Source organism: Mus caroli, unplaced genomic scaffold (genome assembly GCF_978045245.1).
Source record: "Mus caroli unplaced genomic scaffold, Mus_caroli_1 scaffold_6, whole genome shotgun sequence".
In the NCBI taxonomy this organism is placed as follows: domain Eukaryota; kingdom Metazoa; phylum Chordata; class Mammalia; order Rodentia; family Muridae; genus Mus; species Mus caroli.
The window spans coordinates 67,341,456-67,361,853 of record NW_028227261.1 but is presented as its reverse complement, the minus strand read 5'-3'; the positions used below and the strand labels follow the sequence as shown (position 1 = coordinate 67,361,853).

Below are 20,398 nucleotides of genomic sequence, written 5' to 3'. Positions count from 1 at the left end.
ATGTTCCTTCCTCCAATCTCTCTCTCTCCTCCCTTTCCTCTTTTCTTCTCTTTCCTTTTGCATCTTCCTTTCAGCACAATACTAATGCAAGGTTTGTAATGCAAGGTGTCAGCTCACAGTCTCCTTTTCCTATCTCACCTCCAGCAGAATCGATCTGAAGACTCACTGAGCAGACATTAGTATTTCTGGAGAGACACTTCTCCTGCTTAAACGAAATTCAAAATTTTGGTCTAAATTTTCAGGATAGAATATAATTCCATTTCATCGTGGTTCCATTATTTATTCATGTTTCTATAGAGAAGCTACTAAGGGTTTTAGTCATCCTGCATGACAGTTTTATTGAGGGATAATTCACAGATCACGTGAGAGACACATTCAAGCTGTACAGTTCAGTGGTTTTCCATCCACAGTTATGCAATTTTCACCATAGTTAAATTTAGAACATTTCTTCCTCCCCCAAAGAAATTCCTCATCCCATTAGCAGTCAGTTTATATTTCTCTCCTACCCAGGAGGGTATTTTAAATCTTTGGTTCTCCGTATTGCCTGCTCATCAGAACCACCTGGGTATGCTTTAAAAGAAATAAATGTGACACCATCCAAATACCTCACTGGACTAGAGTCTCTGCGAGGAGCCTCACTCCTTTTAAATGCTCGCAGGTGGATCCGGTTCTCAGGGAGCACACGAGGCAGTAGGCTGCTGTCTGGTGATGCACACTAGTTGACCTGGATCTCTGCGCAAGTCTAAGGTGGATGCCAGAGATCTGACAAGCACCCTGGTGATGCTGCTGCTGCTGCTCCCTCCCACCCTCACCAAGGAGCATGAGTAGCACCTGGGAACTTGGTACAAGGCATCTGTGTGGGCTGCACTGCAGGCTACTTAAGTCAGAGCCTGCTCGTTGGAAGATATTTGTAGGTAACTCATGGAGTCATTAATGTTTAAGAAGTATATGTTTAGACGTCGGTAACATGAACTAGTCTATTAATCTGAAACATTATGGTTATTCTCATTTTCATGCTGATTATCCTTACCGCGTGTGATTGACTTCACCCATCTGTCTCATCTTACCCGCTGTCCCTTCTAGAATTCATTTTGTTTTATTACTGGTTCTTCTAACCGTGGTCTTATTTTCACAAGGGGAAAGGTATGAGGTGTGACTAGGGAGCCCCAGTTAAGGAATTAAGGAGAAATGGATATGTAAGGTTTGCCTTGAAATAAGGTGACACACTAAGAGGTTCAAATCAATCACCCCAGTTGGCATAAATCTGGTAATGTTTACAGAGAGCCCTTATGTGAATGGCTGTTTGGCATTATAAATCTGTAGAGTGTAATCGAGTGTATTAGAGTCTGAAGTTCCCCCAGAGGGGATGGTGGATGGCAGGAGCAGGGGGAAGGTAAGTCTGAGTGCAGATTTCCCTCAAGAGAGCTATGATTACCTGAGTCAAGCATAAAATTGTCATGCTGTTTTAGAGCCCTTCATGCTATCTGTGTGTTGGTTAGCCAGCATCAACCCGCCTTGCAGCAGCAGCTGGTGAGAGCGTGGTGTAAAGCAGAAAAGGATTGTGAGAGACTTAGAACGCCACTGAAAGGCATGGGATTAATTTAAAATCATAGCATGGCATATAGCTGGCTTTTTGTGTGTGAATATAATGTTTTTTTTTCATAATATTAAGGACTTTGCCAGTATAGAGTTGTGTTTTAAAAATGTTTGCCTTTTTGTTCAAATGGCTGATTAATTTGAATCATAGTAACATAGAATACATGGTTGTTTTAACTGTGTCTGGAATGGCTTATGACATGCAGGTGTGAAAGAGAATATGTGAGGACCAGGGGCCCCAGGGAAGGTCCTCCTTCTGGTGGGCCCAGAGTTCAGTGGTTCTTAAAGTCTGTAAGAATAAAGAAAACTTGAGAGCAGCTTAGAGCCATTGCTTCTTAGTGTTGCTTGCCAGAGAGTCTTATTCATCCCATAGTCTTCTGTGACTGGGAGTCGACATGTTCATCCAGTTGTTTCCTGATATGGATGCAGGTCATTCTGTGCCTCCCACTGACAAGATCTTTCTGTAGCCCCAAGAACTAGATGTCACCATATATGGGCTGCAAGGACCCCAGAAGGTTTACCATAGAGAGGGTGTGTTGAGCGGTTTAGGTCCACCTTCTTTCTTCATTGTAACATGCATATTCCTCAGCCTCAAGGATCCAAGTTTGTCTTGCCATGTCGGCCATCTACAATGGAGAAGCTAGGAGCAGAACCACAGGAAGATTCCAAAGAAAAACCAAGTCAAAGAGAGCAAGCAGATGCAAAGAGAGAGAATGTAGAGGGTCATGGATTCATTCAGTGACTACATTCCATGGCTTTGTCACATGCTAGTGCCTTCAGATGGTGGGTGGGTGGCTGTGGGAACAGGAAAGGAAGAGTCCCAAATACCCTCTTAGAAACCCGCACAGCTTGTCAGGGCTTCCTATGCATACACAGTGCAGTTCATCCTCAGAGATTTCCATATGCAGTTTTGCAACCTGGGCCTGAAGCACACCCTTGTGTTGGGATTTGAGTGCAGTTGATTACTGATTGTGCTTAGAGAGAAAGCTGCATTAGCTTCATTGCTGATGAATTTGAGCTTGCTCCTTCTAGAGCATCCTTCTTGAACTTCCTGGCTTGATCAAGATTGGATGGCTGTATTTTATAGGACTGCGACTGTTGCTATGCTCGAGAATGGAGTAAGTGGGGGGAAAAGGTAGGAATTTGGTTTTTGCGGTTAGCTCAGGGGCTTTCACCAAGTATAAAATGCCAGACAGTTCAGTCCCCACTGCAGCTGTGCCTTAGTGCCCTCTAAGGAACCTCTCAGTACACCTGTAACTGAACAAAACCTAGAATGACCATGGGTCAGCCTGAGGCCCTGTTTCTTTTCAGTTTCCCATGTAACTCCCGTGAGAAGGTCTTGTGGGGAACGACTAGCCTTGTTACAATGAGACGGCGGTGGGTGTCAGCCTTGCCAGACCTTCAGATCTTTTAATAAGTGGAAGGTTTCTGTGTGAATCCTCCTGATTAAATGCTGGCAGCCACTCCCAAGTTTTGAAAGTATAAGGTTGGCAGACACAACATGTCTGCTCACAGGATACAGTCTGTGGACAGCAAAGATTATGACCTGCTCTAGGAACTTAACTGTTTCCCCTGTTTTACAGAACTTTAGAAATGCCTTTCTCCTTGTAAGCAAATTTTAAATTAATTAACATATTACTCATCTCATTGCTATTAAGGCATCTTTTAGTTTAGACTTTCTTCTTCCTTTGTTGGGTCTGGATTGTTGGCTGCAAGTGTGACTGTAATTTGCCAACTATTAGAGGATAGTTTTCTCATTTGCTTTCTAATACACCATTCTCATGAACTTTCATCCTGTGCTGTGCTTTTAAATTTTTCTCTGCATATTCATATTATGGCAATCTTTTTACGGTCTCTCCTCTCTCAGCGAAAGTGAGGAAATAGCTGTGAATTCATGAGCAGTGACTGCTTGTTCCAGAATTTGTGCTTTATTCTGATGTGCCAGACAGTGGCTGACATGTACAAATATCAAATGTTCAGATTCCTATTCGTGGGAAGCTGTACTTTCTGGAGTGGTGGAATATTTAATGACTTGGCAGATGGTGGACTCTGAAGTAGGCGCTGAGGTCAGTAGCACAGGATGGCTAGATCCGAGGGGATTGAAACTCAGTGCCCTGTGTGTGGATCTAATCCTCTATTTGTAGTTTTTATGGCTAGAGAAGAAGGATTTAAGGATCCTAAAGGCCAAGATACTTTGTAACTCATGTTTCTCTGACTTACTGAAGTCAGGTTTATCCCCTTGGGTAAATCAGATACAGAAAAAACAAAACCAAACCAAACAAATAAACAAAAAAGCAATCGAGTGAGAGAGAGAGAGAGAGCGAGCAAGCGAGATCCAGAAAATACTAATATACTAACAGAGACTGGCTTGCAGTTGTGGTTATCAAAATACAGTCCTATTTTTAATTTGGTAACTGTTTTCTAAGCCATAACCCTTTTGCATTTTCTCTTACTATCTGTTTTGAAGAAAGACAAGGCACTAGTGACTTGACTAGCTCAGTTTCTCCACTGCTGACACTGCCATGTGAGAACTCTGGGGAGGGGCTCAAGGACGCAGAGGCTGTTTGGTGTTCAAGGGAGGAGAGGCCTGCAAAGGCTTAGGAGAGGTGGCCATTGCAAAGACTTCTGAGTTTCAGTTAAAGAAATAGTGGGCATTCATTTTTTCTATTTTTCCTTTTCCTTTTTTAATCTATAGGATATTGTTTAGGGTTGCAAGTTATCTTTAGTTGTCATTTCTTTTAGGACCCGGAACCCCGTCTCTCCTGCTCTGAGTCTTTTATAGCATTGACATTTTGAATAGCATAAACAGTGCCATATGTGTCTGAGGAACACACCTCTGGCACCATCATAGCCACCACATTGTTGTTCACTGTGTTAGCTTTGATCACCTAGTCACTCTCTGCTCTGATTCATCACAAATGTCAACTTCCTGTCATAACTAAGGAGAAATATGTGGGGAGGACACAGAGACCACCCAGAACCCAGCTTCATATTACCCTCACTGTTCACTGCGAGGGTTTGCATATACCAGTACTTGGTGGCAAAGGGGAGCCAGAAATGGCCTTAGGGGTGGAAATGACTAATTATCTGGAGGAATAAAGGACCTCTTAACTTGGAATTTTCTTCAGGGAAATACAACTTAATACATTTACTGTATTAATGTACTTTATGTGATACACAGGTGTTTCTAAAATGAAAAGGCTAACATAAAATAACGTGTAGTTGTTGATATTTATTGCGATTTTGTTGGTTTGTTTATTTTTATTTGAGATGGTCTTACCATTTAACGCTGCCTGACCTGGGACTCCTCACATAGATCAAGTTGGCCTTGAATTCAGAGGTTTGTCTGCCTCTGCCTCCCAAGTGCTAGGACTAAAAGTGTACACTACCCAGTGTTTTGTTTTGTGTGTGTGTGTGTATGTGTGTTGTGATGTGTAAATTCCATTGTGATTATTTTGAGATTGCTTTGTGGCCCAGCCTGGTTGGGGCTGTGACCTTTTGTTTCAGGCTGCAGAGTGCTGGGCCTAGAAGCATGTGTCATCGTACCTAGCTGAAGTTTACAGTATTTTCTAGTGCTCCTTTTTTATTGAGACATAATTTATATGCCATAAAATTCTTTTAAGGTGTTTGAGCCAGTGGGTCTTATTAAAGTTCATTAAATTATATAACTTCCACTACTACTTAGTTTCAGAACATTGTATCACCTCTAAAGGAAGCCTCATATACAAGGCCACTGTGATGGTTTGTATATTCTTGGACCAGGGAGTGGCACCATTTAGAAGTGTGGCCTTGTTGGAATAGGTGTGACCTGGTTGGAGTAGGTGTGTCACGGTGGGTGTGGGCTTAAGATTCTCACCCCAGTTGCCTGGAAGTCAGTCTTCCTCTAGCAGCCTTTGGATGAAGATGTAGAACTCTCAGCTCTGCCTGGCCATGACAGCCTGGATGCTGCCATGTTCCTACCTTGATGATAATGGACTGAACCTCTGAACCTGTAAGCTAGCCCCAATTAAATGTTGTTTTATATAGGACTTGCCTTGGTCATGGTGTCTGTTCACAGCAGTAAAACCCTAACTAAGACAGCCACTTATTCCTACCCACCGCTAGAGAATACTATTGAGTTTGCACATTCTAGAAATTCCATGTGCCAGAAACATACATGTGAGGCCTTGTATGTGAGGCTTTTTGGCATAATCTTTTCAGGATTTTACCCATGTTGTAGCATGTGCCAGTACCTTCTCCCCTTTATCTAGTGCATGCACATACCACATGTTATCTCGTGTTTATTGTTTTTTAAGAAGTGAATTTTTAGTGTTTTTGCTTTTATGTTTATTCTGAAGGCAACTACTTTTAAAAATCATTAAAAATAAGCCCACCTTGGTCTTTATCACTGGTGAGGATACTCAAGGAACCATTATTTCAGGTGAGAACACAGCTTAGGTAACCTTTTGGGGGGGGGGGGGGAAGGAATGGTTTTTATAGTTCTTCTGATTAGCTAAGCTGAATGTAGCAGTTACCCTAGATATACAGTCTGCCTTAATGTATTGATGCTTACTTACCATCATGATTTTTAAGAGGCCCTTCTAGTTTTTGGACTTTGACTTAGGAATGTGTGAACCTAGTTTTAGACTTTTTTAAGTTCAAAGGGCTTATGGCAGTCTCTATGTAAAGGCCAGGTGGAGGAAGATGAGAAGTAGAGAGTCACACTCACTGCTGCCTCTGAACAAGCCCATTGGAACTAAGGAAAACAAAACCAAAACCAAACAAAAGGCCAAGCCAGGCAGTGCTTGGGTGAGCTCAGGCAGCTATGCCCCACAGGGCTCTCTGCAGTCTTCGCAGTCGGATTCTTTCTGTCTGTGTGCGTTTTTTGCTTCTGACTTCATTCTTCTTTTCTCTCTTTGTACTATGAATGTGTTTGCTGATGATTTTTATTAATGATTCTAATCATGTGGGATTTGCTGCTGGGACTGACAGTCACACCTAAAGAATAAGTTTATACATATTATTCATCTTCAGCCAGCAGTTGTCCCCTAGAGAATGTTGTACAAAATTTTCTAAATATAGATACTGATATAAAAACTGCCATGGTAATTTAAAAAACAGGTCACAAAAATCATTCCATTTTCCTTTTTAGATTATTTATTGTGCACGATCATGGCAAATAATGGAATAAAATAAAGGTCTTAGATCCTGAAGCACCTATACCACCCTGCCCCAACCCCAAGGCACCACCTTCTTCTTCTTAAAAGATAACTGTGCATTAAAAGTCTCATCCTCAAATAGTGAGCCTAGGGAAGGATGCATGTGAGGACAGAACCTTAGTAAGGAGCGTATTTAATAAAAACCTTATATATTCCTTACCTGCCTGACAGACCTAAGGGAATATATAATCAGTCAAAAGTGTCCAGACTAGTGCACATTCACTCTGGTGCTTCCCCGAGGCCCTCCTATGGAAAGCAAATAAATACATGTGTTTTTAAGTTATGTTACACATGCTTGATAATTACTAATTTCTCCTTTTGAATCACTTTTTGCTTTTGCAGTAATATCCATGTTGTAATCCTCACAACATTTTCTTATTATGCATCTTTTAACCTATCTGCAGAGATTAAAAAAAATACCCAGCTTCTCGCCAGCACTTTCCAATCAAAATTCCGAGCAGGTAGAGAGATGCTTTTAAAATGCATATTTGATGGAGTAAGTGCTGTGCATTGCTCTGAAAGCTCCAGGGTCACAGCTGCACACATGGAAATGCACGGTGACTTGCAGGCATTGTTTTTCACACAGAGAAAGGCGCTCAGTGCCAGTCACTGAATTCACCATGTAAATCAAATCATAGCTTTCTGATGCTCAGAGATGAAGCTAAAGGTTGAGGTGACCTAAAGGTTACAGATAACTTTTGCTTCCTGATTTAACTGCCACACAGCTAATTTTTTTTATTCGCTCATTTCTATTAAGATCGATGCACTTATTCTTGTAAAGGTGACTACCGTTGCATACCTTATTTTATCATTGCCTCGGTGATCGCCTGGTGGAACCGTGCATACATCATTCTCCTTCCCCTCTGCTCCCTAATTTCAGATGCGTGCAGTGCTCTCCACTGTCAGTGATACTAGTGAAAGGTGGGGGGCAAAGAAATATTTGCATCTAAGTCTGTAGGCTTCTCTGTCGTTCCCATCCCCCACACTCTGAACAGTATTGACTCTGGAACAAAATTGATTTTTCATGATCTTCTATATTCTTTCCTTTATGACTACATAAATACATAGGGACATGTTTGGTGTGTGTGTGTAATTATATTCATTATAGAAGTGCATTTGACCCACAATGAGGAAGAAAAAATATTAAGGCAGAGACCCAAATTTTAGGCTGACATAATTCACTCTGGCTAGTGTTAATGGAACTCTTCTATTTGTTAGATATTATGTTATATACTTTATTAAGAATATCAGTAAAAATGCTTGCATGTCACAAAGTAGGAAAGTGCCAAAGAATGTTCAACATACTGGTTCATGTGGCATGCCAAAAGAAAACCAAAGCACACTAAGAGATTTACAGGCGCTGGAGGCCAATGGAGGGTGACCCGCTTGTCTGATTTGTATTGATTTTGCTCTTTAGAAATGATGTTATTCTCCTTTAAGGAGAAAGCAGATCTATAGGCTATCTCAGGAGCTAGATAATTCCAGTTTAATCATCCTTCTGGACACAGCACTTTACTTTCCTAGGAAGCAGACAATACAGGATGGTTTTTCTCTTTGAGATAAAAATAGGTGAGGCCTTCCTTTCACAGACATTGCCCTTAGAGCCATTCAAGCTTAGCATATAATTATGGATGGGGGCGCCATCTTTGTGGTTTGTTTCCTTTGCAGGGCTCGATTGCATCCTGTGCATCCTCTGCCTGGGATTTAATGTTCATGTGGGTTATGCACATGAACATTAGCTATTAGCTATTAGCTATCTAGCCTGAGCTTATTTTAAAGATGAAGGAACATTGGTCAAGAGAGACTAATTCTCTTGCCAGAGAACTCATGCTTTGCTGGAGAATGAGAATTTGGAGACAGATGTATTTTTCAGTTGCTAGAGTTCTTGCTTAGTATGTGTAGGCATTGGGTTTGATCTGTGTGAATGGGGTATTGTGGTGCCCACCTATAATCCCAGGACTGGGGAGGTAGAGGCAGGTTATATAGTGACTTGGAAGCCAGTCTTGGCTACCTGAGAATCGAATTTTGTGTGTGTGTGTGTGTTTAGTTCTGTGTTCCTTGCTCCCACTGTCACATCCTTTCTCTCTAGTTTCAGTTTTATTTGATATAAGGACATGACTATTTAAAAAAAAAAAGAGTCCAAGCATGCTTCATGGCTTGTATAAAATCTACTACAGTGATGACAGGGATGGTGGCATCCAGACTTGGCTGTATTTTCAAGATGTCCTACTTTGTGGCTACCACCATTAGTTACAAATGACCTGGTTGGCTGGAGGGTCAGCCATACATTTTAAACAAAGGATGGGGTAAATTAACTATTGTAGCTTGAGTAGCAGATTTGAGAATGATTGAATTAATGAATGGATTTATTTAAGGAAAGCGGGTTTATTTTGGTCTAGAGTTCCAGTTCCAGATCATCATGGTAGAGATCTCATGGAGCAGGAAGGGATCTGAAGGCAGCCATAGTCAGGAAGTACACAAGTGTGCTTCTAGTTTGCCCGCCTGCTGTCTCCCTCCCTCCCTCTCCCCTTCTCTGTCTCTCTCCCTCTCTCTCCCTCCCCTCACTCTGGTACTTCCCAATTAAATTTTTGGAGTTTAAATTCTGTATCCATCTCAGAAAACTGGACATAGTACTACCAGAGGATCGATCCTGCAATACCTCTCCTGGGCATATATCCAGAAGATGTTCCAACCGGTAAGAAGGACACATGCTCTACTATGTTCATAGCAGCCTTATTTATAATAGCCAGAAACTGGAAAGAACCCAGATGCCCCTCAACAGAGGAATGGATACAGAAAATGTGGTACATTTACACACTGGAGTACTACTCAGTACTATTAAAAAGCTATTAAAAAGAATGAATTTATGAAATTCCTAGGCAAATGGATGGACCTGGAGGGCATCATCCTGAGTGAGATAACCCAATCACAAAAGAACTTGCACAATATGTACTCACTGATAAGTGGATATTAACCCAGAAATTTAGAATACCCAAGATATAAGATATAATCTGCTAAACGCATGAAACTCAAGAAGAACGAAGACCAAAGTGTGGACACTTTGCCCCTTCTTAGAATTGGGAACAAAACACCCATGGAAGGAGTTACAGAGACAAAGTTTGGAGCTGAGACGAAAAGATGGACCATCTAGAAACTGCCATATCCCGGTATCCATCCCATAATCAGCTTCCAAATGCTGACACCATTGCATACCCTAGCAAGATTTTGCTAAAAAGACCCAGATATGGCTGTCTATTGTGAGACTATGCCAGGGCCTGGAAAACAGAAGTGAATGCTCACAGTCAGCTATTGGATGGAGCACAGGGCCCTCAGTGGAGGAGCTAGGGAAAGTATTCAAGGAGCTGAAGGGATCTGCAATCCTATAGATGGAACAACAATATGAACTAACCAATAGCCCCCCTGGAGCTCCTGTCTGTAGCTACATATGAATCAGAAGATGGCCTAGTCGGCCATCAGTGGAAAGAGAGGCCCATTGGTCGTGCAAACTTTATATGCCTCAGTACAGGGGATCGCCAGGGCCAAGAAGTGGGAGTGGGTGGGTAGGGGAGTGGGTGGGGGAGCGTGTGGGGGACTTTTGGGATAGCATTGGAAATGTAATTGAAATAAATACCCAATAAAAAATATGAAAAAAATTGTTTATCCTTTCAAATGCCTGGAACTTTCTCATTTGAATACATGTTAAAGAAAGAAGTTGAATGGCTAACAAACAACAAGTGAGAGGAAGAAAGAAAAATTTTGAGTAATCCATAAATTTAATAATCAAATCTTGAATATATCAAGAGTGAACTATACTCAGCCTTATGACGTTTTTCATGCTCTAATTATAATATTTTTGATAGGATAATAACTTCATTTTCTGTCATACTCAAATTAGCATCTGTATTCTCTAATGATGTTTATTTTAGAATAAGATTTATTTTGTAAAGGAATAATTTTACGTTTTCCCCCCACTTTAAACCTTTTCAGTTTTCTTGTGCATCCAATGCTAATTTTTGTTAAGCGTATTTCCATAAGAAATGTAAATTTTTGGTCATGATTGATTACTTTCAGCTCTGTTTAAGTTAAAGCCCGGTCAGCTTTGTGCTTCGCCCTGCACTTGCTGTGGACTTCAGGTAGTGATTTTCAACCAGAGGCAGTTTCACCCCAACAAGGACATTAGGTAGAGTCAGAGGACAGTTTTGATTGTCAGTACTTGGAGGAAGTTTAAGAACTCCTGGTGGAGGAGGCTAGGTTGCTGTTGATCAAGCTTTGCCCCCGCTGTGAAGACTGTCTATATAACATGCCAGTAGTGCTAAGAGGCAGTTAGTCTCATGCATGGAAGTGGTGCAGTTTGTTTAATTAATATATATCCATTCTATTATGTGAGTATAAGCCTTTGTGTATTATTTTTTATGTGTATTCACATATCAATTTGATGATTCACAAGGGAGAATTTAGCTTTTTGGTTTATTATGCTTAAAAACAAAACTTTGGCAACTATAATTGATTTTAGGTCATTTGTGTTGTTTGAAAAAGTATTATATTCATAATCAAAACCTAATCAACAAGAGTCAATGTTTGCATTTTTTATGCCACTTCTTTCAAGGTTATCAGCCTCTTGTAATCAGTATCATACATTATTTTTTACAGTATTGTCACTTAGAATGTATTCAATTTTCTGGAGAAATTAATTATTGAGGTCTAAATCAGTAATTAATTTGGACCTTTATTCTCATATATTCTACTCAATCTAATCTTTAGGGATTAACTTTGAGATGCTTACTGGAATTGGCTGAATCTAGTTGCTGGTGAAATAGACCCTTTCATTCCCTGCAACAAAGTAAATAGTTCCTTCTATTCTGAGTGTAACAGAGCTGTGTCAGATGAGAGCTGGTTGCATGTGTGTTATTTCTACTACTTTAAGATGACTGTGTTTTATTTCTGTTGACCTGGTTTAATTTGAATGTGTTGTCAAGGGGAGACTTGTCATTGTTATCTTGTTGGGGTAGGAGAGACAGGAAGAGGAATGAAGATGAGAGGGTTAATAAGAGGCAGTGGGGTTTTGGGGGGAACAGGAAGAGGAGAGGCCAGGTTGGGCAAGGAGCTGGTTTCTCTTTCTTTTCTTTTTCTTTTTTAGAGTTTATTTTATGTGCAATGGTATTTTGCCTGTATGTTTGGCATGAGTGGGTGCCAGATGGCCTGGAACTGGAGTTATGGACAGTCGTGAGCTGCCATGGGTTGCTGGGGATTGAACCCAGGCCCACTTGAAGAACAGCTGGTACTCTGAAGCACTTAGCCATCTCTGCAAGAGTTGACTTCTAAGAGAGGAATTGGAAATCATTTCAGAGCTTTTGCATAAAAGCTTTGTTGTTAATTTTTCAGATTATCTTCTTAAGTAGTCATGAACGCCACCCTTAGCTGGAGGGTTAGTGACTGGTCCTGTACAAAACTCCTTACGCCAGCATGCTTATCAGAACAGTAACCGCTGTTAGTGTTCAAGACCTTATCCTGCTGTGATGTGCTGAGTGGCATTTAGGACTTGGGAGTGTTTGGACTCCGTATCTCCGACAGCCAGGATGGAAGGTGATTCTGGATAGCTTTACTTGCCAAAGAGTTTGGGATTGATATACATGATTTTGATGTGAGTTTTGAGGCTTAGTGTAAAATGTTGGGTGGAACTACTTCTTAGCAATGACGGTAATCTGGCAGTCAGAAATAGCCTGTGTGTTAATGAGCAAGCTGCTGGCCTATGAGATAAGATCTACTAAAATTTGTTCTTTGTAAAAGAGTATAAACAGAATAATTCCTACCCTTGACTTCCTTCTTCAGAGGTTTTTATTTTTTCCCTTTGTAGCAGCTGTCAGAGTGTGGAACATATTAGAATCACCTAGAAAGTTTTTAAAAGTTGCTTATGCATGAACACTATACCTAGCAATCGCAAGGTAACTGAGGCTCCGGCACTGGGTGTGAGCTACACTCTGACCTATACTTCATGCCAGGGCTTTAGTAGATGTGCACGGGCTACGGGGATCTGTGTTTCTCACTTTCTAGGTAATGATGCTGACATGCGTGAAAACCCACCATGCTTTAAGAACCAGGAAGAGCCATGGTACATGCTGGTAGAGTATATGTAGAGGCAGGAGGATTATGATTCTGAGTTCAGGCTGGGTTAGACCTTTACAAGGCTGCTGAGATGACAGCTGAGTGGGTAAAAGCTCTTACAAGCCCGATGGCCTGAGTTCATTCCTGGAACCCACATAAAAAGTCAGATGTGGGAGAGCATCAGTATTCACACTGCTATGTGGAGATGGGAATTAGAGACAGACTTGCCTGGAAGGTGCTTGACTGCAGAGTTAGCAGGATACTCTGCAGCCAGCAGGACACTCTGCAGCCCGAGCAAGAGAGTAAGGCAAGAGTCGACTCTCAAAAGTTCTCTCGCGGTTTCCACACATGCTCTGTGGTACAATAAACAGACAGATAAGCAAGCAAACAAACATTTAAGAGGAATCAGGAGGGTTGTTCCTAGGAAGTTGCTTGCATCCTGCAGGTGTGACTCAGTAGTAAAGAGCTCGCTTGCCCAGCATGGGAGACCCTCGGCCTGATCCCTGGCATTGCACAAATAAGTCCCAAGAAATATTCATCTGTATCCACTTGCTACCAAGCCTGATGACTTGAGTTCAATCCCTTGAACCCACGTGGTGGAAGGGGACCTGACTCCCAAGAGCTGTCCTGTGATTTTCACATTCACTCAATGGTGCCTTTCTCCCCCAAATGCATAAATAAATATAAAATAAAAACAAAAAACAAAACCCCTTGGTACATTTACAACTATAATTAGGATTTTGAACTCTTGAAAAGAATCTGTTATGCTTTTTTATTCTTCCTAAAGCTCTATTCTCTGAGAATCCTCCAGATTTCAGATTTTCTGTTTAATAAAGCCTTTTTAGATATCTTAATGGAAATAGGCCAAGTACTATAAATTCTTGTACAACAGTGGTTTGAAAGCATTTTCAGTTTGGAAGCTTTCTTATTTGTGATGGGAGGAATATTGTCTTTTCCTTTATACTAAATATGCTGGAAGACACAGAACCGTGCATGTACTGAGAATCTAGAAAAAATGAGGATGAACCGGGGAGATGCCTCAGTGCTAGGAGCACTGGTGGCTCTTACAGAGGACTGGTGACTCAGTTCCTAGCACTCACATTGAGGCTAACCATCTATAATTCCAGAGCCAGGGGATTCCGTGCCATTTTCGGGCTTCTAGGCACTGGATGCTCGTGATGCACAGACATACAAGAAATAAAAATAAACAAGGTAAAAGTAACCAAGAGCAGAAGATACAGTTTGCTTATGAGCTAGCCTAATGTGAGAGGGAAGGACAACTTATTTGCATGGGAAAGGGCAGTAGGAGGAGGAATGAGGACATCAAAGGGTAGTTTGGAGAGAGCTACTGGAGTTATGAAATGGGCTGAAGTCTGAGCTATTAAACTGCAGGACCCATTTTCTAATTTAGATCTCTGAGACTCTGGATCTATTTTCTTTTCAGGAGAATAATTAGATAAAATGCAGGGAAAGTCAGTTCTCATGAACCACCTCCCCAGTTCAGGAAGTGATAGTTTTATGACATTATAGATCCTGGGAAATGTCTGTAGCTGGTGTTGGCTTCTTGGTGCTATATTTGGATAGAGAGAATGCGTGCTCCTGAAATGACAGCTAACAATATGATTTCCTGTGTTTCTCAGAAATCCTCCTCAGCCTTTGATCACCGTGCTTGAGCACAGGCCTGATTGCTGGCCACTACTCCTGCAGCAGCTGACAGCTTTTTTCCAGCAATGCCCTGAAAGGTAACGTAAAATAAAATAAATGAAGGACACAGAATGGGGTGTGCTAATTTTAGAGCTGGAGCCGTATGTTGTGCTTGTATTAGCTGCTGTGACTATGAAGTTCTTAAGGAGAAGAAATGTTCTAGAGCTGGTTGTACGTTCTCTTTTCTTTTTAGCAGTAAGAGAACATGATCTGCCAGGCTTATTGGTTGTTGAACCATCAGTAAAGAATAATAGCCTACCTCTGTTGAATTTTTTCCCCTTCTCTGACTAAGCCTACTGTTTTACATTTTCCTCTACATTTTGATCTCATCCTTGCTTGTTGCAGGTGCTGAGGTGTCTCTCTTTTGTGTCCCCACAACAACTTGCAGTTTGATTTGTAACATTATTAAACTTATTCTTGGTTTTATTCCCTGCTATCCACTTTAAAACCTTCTGGAGGATCCTGTTCCACCGTCATCTTCATAATGCTCAGACATTTATAGGTGCCTTAAAAAACGTCAAAGTTTTGAGAACAAAGCACAGGAATGGGTTGAAGATTATCTTACCATAGAGATATTCAGACTGCAGCCCCTTGCAAGAAGGTGGTCCAAAATTGTCTTTACCTTAAATGGTTTTTCACTGGTATGATATTACTGGTTACTAGATAAACTTTTCTTCAACTCTGCCAGAACAAACAAAACCCCAAATGAATTTATAAGTATATTGACTTCATGAAATTTCTTTGAGTCATTATAACATTGTTCTAGATTTCTTTCTAACCTCCCCACTCTATTTGAGATACTGTGGTACCAAATAGCCTTGGCTAGCTTGAACATCATTGTGTAGATCAGGCTGGCCTTGAACTCAGTTCTCCTTGACTCTGACTCCTGAGTGCTGGGATTAAATGTATGTGCTCTCATGCTGGCCCTGAAAAGGGTAATATATGGATTATGGGGTTGTGCTTTGCAAGATGGAATTGAAAATTCTGGTTGTACTGTCAGAGCTAACTTAGGAGCAGTAACTTTTAAGTTGTTTAGAAGGTAATACAGGTAGGTTGGTCATTTACTAAGAACGGGAGCAGTTCTTCACACTTGTGTGATAGAGGCAAAATGTAAAGACAGTCTGTTCTTTCCATGGTAGGAATTATTGATTAAACTAGATACTTAAGTCAGACATATACTGAACTGTCAATATATCTTTATGGTAGGTCTTTGGGGCAGTATTTGTAGCAAGTTTTACTTTGATTCATTGAAAGCCTGTGTTGTGATTTTATCTTCACTGAGAATTCTATACATTAACATCGTTGTGGAATTGCGGTTGAGAACCTTAAGGTTCTTAACCTAGCACATGGGTTTGAGAACAAGGATCCAGAGAGAACATGGCCTATTCCAGGCCAACTGAATGTTGCAGCCTTATTGTTTGTCTCCATCTTAGCTATTGTTTACCATGTCTTCTTTAGTGGGAAGCACAAATATAGAAGACATCTGTGCAGCTGGAAGTTCTTTGTCTCACATCTTAAATATTTTTTTTCACCTTGGCGTTTAGGCCTTTTGTTTTTATTTTCTTCCTGAGATAGCAATGAGTCATCACAGAACTCTGGGACTGTGTGAGTATGAAATCAGAAAAAACATTAAGCTAGGGTAATTTTTAAATTGTAATTTATCATTAAGGAAGCAAAACAATATAATTTCACTTATATTTAAAAATGCTTATATCGTAGTTAATTATTTTTTATAAATAGTAAATGAAAACATAGAATTAAAATGAAAGAAGAATAAGGTTATATTTTGTTGATGCATGCTACTTTTCAATATTTGTAACTTTATGTAGCCATGTTAACTGATTGCACATTTCTTAGAAGATGTGCTTGGTACACACAGTCTTGGTGATAGGGCAGTAAATGGAAGGCTATGATCTGTGTCCTCATTTGGATTACAGTTTGGCAAGGGATATAAATGCTGCACATGTCATAATAATAAACAGTTGTGCGATGGAAGCACATAATGGTGATCCAACCACAGACTGCCTGTCAGGAAAGGGAAAGGACCCCTGTAAGTCATTGCAAAGGGGAGAGCTGGAGGGTCATAGAAAAAGAAGAATCTCCAAGTGGGGGCCCAGTGGGATGGCTGAAGACCTGAAATGAGTGTCGTGATTAAATGGAGAGTGAGGCTGGCAAGACAGGCAGAGGCTGAACCATGGAGTGTTAGGATTTGAGTCACTATTTTGTCGTAGCACAGTCTGTTTAAGTTGTTAATGATATTTTACATTTGACAGTCATTCTGACATGCTGGCATCCTTGGATTAGGAGTTACTGGAATATAATAAATCTAGTTAGATACTAAAGATATGTCAATACATGATCTTACTCCCTTGACTTGGAAGTTTCTTTGAAGAGGTTTCATTGATCTATTTCTTTGAAGATCTATTTCATTGATCTCTCAATTTCTGTGGACACACACACATCTGTCTGTCTGTCTGTCTGTCTATCTATCTATCTATCATCTGTCTGTCTGTCTGTCTGTCTGTCTGTCTGTCGTCTTTATAAGGATCTGGTAAGGATCAAATAAATTCGAACCATAAAGTGGAATTACTTATATATACTGCAGGTTAACAAGGTAAAAATAAAGTAGCCCTACTTATTCATGGTGGGGGTCACTAAAGTCATCCAGTAGATGCCTCAACTTACAGAAAAAAATGAAGTATGTGTAATATAAAGATGCTGTTTGCATAAAAAGAGAAAGGTTAACAACAAGCATTTGCCATCAATCTTAGTGACTTGAGCATTTTTTTCCTTCCTAAGTTGAGGGATACCACTTGTTCATGAAAGGAAGGTCTTTATGGCTTCTCAATGGCACTTACGGACTTCCAGAGTCACTATTTTCCTTCATTGGTGTCATCAGTTAGTAAAATAAGTGTTAAGTGTGTTGTGCACAGACAGTATTATAATACAGTTGGCCTGACACCAAGATGACTGCCAATAGATTCAGGATGGCCTGGAGCAGTTCTCAACCTTCCTAATGCTGTGACCCTTAACTACGGTTTCTCAAGTTGTGGTACTCCAACCATAAAATTATTTCATTGTTTCTTTCTTTGTTTCTTTCTTTGTTTGTTTCTTTCTTTGTTTGTTTCTTTCTTTGTTTGTTTCTTTCTTTGTTTGTTTCTTTGTTTGTTTCTTTGTTTCTTTCTTTCTTTCTTTCTTTCTTTCTTTCTTCCTTTCTTCCTTTCTTTCTTCCTTCCTTCCTTTCTTTCTTTCTTTCTTTCTTTCTTTCTTTCTTTCTTTCTTTCTTTCTTTCTTTCTTTCTTTCTTTCTTTCTTTCTTTCTTTCTTTCTTTCTTTTGTTTTTTGAGAAAAGGTTTCTCTGTTTAGCCCTCGCTGTCCTGGAACTCACTCTGTAGACCAGGCTGGCCTTGAATGCAGAAATTCGCCTGTCTCTGCCTCCCAAGTGCTGGGATTAAAGGCATGCACCACCACTGCCCAGCTCATTGCTATTTCTTAACTGTAATTTTGCTATTATTATGAATTATAGTGTATGATCTGATATGTGACCCTTGTGAAAGGGTCATTTGACCCCCAAAGGGGTTGAGAACTGCTGCCCTAGAGGATCATGTATAGCATGCGTGGTCTGTGTCCTGAAGGAATCGAGTCCATTTTTTATACTACTCAGGAAAGGAAAGGAAAGGAAAGGAAAGGAAAGGAAAGGAAAGGAAAGGAAAGGAAAGGAAAGGAGAAAGGAAAGGAGAAAGGAAAGGAGAAAGGAAAGGAGAAAGGAAAGGAGAAAGGAAAGGAGAAAGGAAAGGAGAAAGGAAAGGAGAAAGGAAAGGAGAAAGGAAAGGAGAAAGGAAAGGAGAAAGGAAAGGAGAAAGGAAAGGAGAAAGGAAAGGAGAAAGGAAAGGAGAAAGGAAAGGAGAAAGGAAAGGAGAAAGGAAAGGAGAAAGGAAAGGAGAAAGGAAAGGAGAAAGGAAAGGAGAAAGGAAAGGAGAAAGGAAAGGAGAAAGGAAAGGAGAAAGGAAAGGAGAAAGGAAAGGAGAAAGGAAAGGAGAAAGGAAAGGAGAAAGGAAAGGAGAAAGGAAAGGAGAAAGGAAAGGAGAAAGGAAAGGAGAAAGGAAAGGAGAAAGGAAAGGAGAAAGGAAAGGAGAAAGGAAAGGAGAAAGGAAAGGAGAAAGGAAAGGAGAAAGGAAAGGAGAAAGGAAAGGAGAAAGGAAAGGAGAAAGGAAAGGAGAAAGGAAAGGAAAAAGGAAAAGGAAAAGAAAAGAAGAAGCATGCCCTACTAAGATTCTATACCATTTTGCCATTTAAAAGTCGTTTTCCACTTTCTTATACTACTCAGCATGGGCACAACTTAAAACCTATCAGTTATTTATTTCTGAAACTTTCCATTAAGTATTTTCAGTTTGTCAACTGATGGTGATTAAAATTATGGGAAAGGAAATCATGGAATACTATAAATGTAGTCTGTCACCATAATAGGATGATTGTTTGGGTTTTACTCACCATAAGCTGGTTTGGGAGTGTTACCACTATTCTAACATGAGAGACATGCATTATAGTCCTGGGAATCTGGTTTAGTGCCTCCTGGTCCTGAGTCAACCCCTTCACTGGATTAGGGCTGTTTAGCCAAGATCCCATTAGGTCAGAGCATATTCCAAAGCTACTTGCTGCTATCTGTGGCTGTTTACGATGTGCCACAGGCTGTAGGTCAGTATGTGCCACTCACTGCTTGATAGTGGAAGGAGAATTCCTGGAAAGAAGCTATGTCTGCAAAGACAGGGCTATAGAGCTGTGCAGAGGTTGGAATGTTATGGGTTCAGAGTCTAATTACAGTTTATTGTGAGCTCTACATTTCTTGTTCACTTTTGTTTTGGCTCTAACCTCCAGTGACAGATAAAAACCTTTTGGAATTTACTAACTTCGCAGATCTCCAGCTTCCACCATCTCCAAAGCTAAAAGTCTCATCACAGCATCTGAGGTCTATAGGAGAGATCCCCTTGTCCTGCTAACTGCCTTTCTGATATTTGTACCAGTGCATTTTAAAAATGACTTCAGCTTTAATTTTCTTGATATTATATAAACTGTGAAAATGTTTCCTTGTTGGAGCTTGGAGCTGTTTATTTGGAAGATCTAAATGTGTATTTCTTGGTCACTGTTATATCATTTTGCTTCAGAGTCAATCTGTTCTTTTATTCCCTTGAGGTAAGGTCTGTTTCTTCCAATGACATTAGCATATTCAACTCAGTGACTGACTGACACATTACATGATATGCAGGTCAGAAGCTTCATGTGTCCAAATAATGGCGCCATTTCTGTGGTATCTCTACTGTGAACCATCTCAGTTACAAGAATATGCCAAGCTTCGAATGTCGCTGCTCAAAGTCTTACTTCAGCCCAGAGGTGTTTGTGAGGAAGCACAGCTGTCAGTACTGGAGCAGTGTATCCTTCAGCTGTGCTGTAACATGGTTCCATGCTTGCAGGTAAGTCCCCTCACTGTTCATCTTCCTCCCTTAATGCCCAGTAAGTGTTGTTAATTGTTAGTTTATACTTGGTAGTTCTTGATCCTAGGTGATCGATTGGAGAAACTGGGCAAACTATTTAGAAATGGTGGCACTAAAAAAAGTCCAGATTTAATGGTATGTACAGTGTTCACTGAAGTATAAATCAATACTGTCTACTTTGAGGTTAGTAGCAATGAAAACTCTTTTAAGAATCATTAGAGAAGAGAATCTTTGATCTCTTTGTGCTGGGTACTAAGAATTGAAGAAAAACAGAACAGAATAAACTAAAACACCTCTGGCAAACTGAACA

The 20,398-nt window shown here is 40.4% G+C and overlaps 1 protein-coding gene across 3 annotated transcripts in view; it reads left to right on the top strand.

Annotated features, from left to right (window-relative positions):
* Positions 1–20,398, top strand: part of Focad (focadhesin) — a 314,502-nt gene that overhangs the window by 63,669 nt on the left and 230,435 nt on the right. For all 3 annotated transcript variants that reach the window (XM_021160670.3, XM_029475892.2, XM_029475894.2), the window contains 2 exons: positions 14,537–14,638; positions 19,863–20,067. In XM_021160670.3, coding sequence (XP_021016329.1) covers positions 14,537–14,638; positions 19,863–20,067 — 307 coding nt within the window. The remainder of the gene's footprint in view (positions 1–14,536; positions 14,639–19,862; positions 20,068–20,398) is intronic.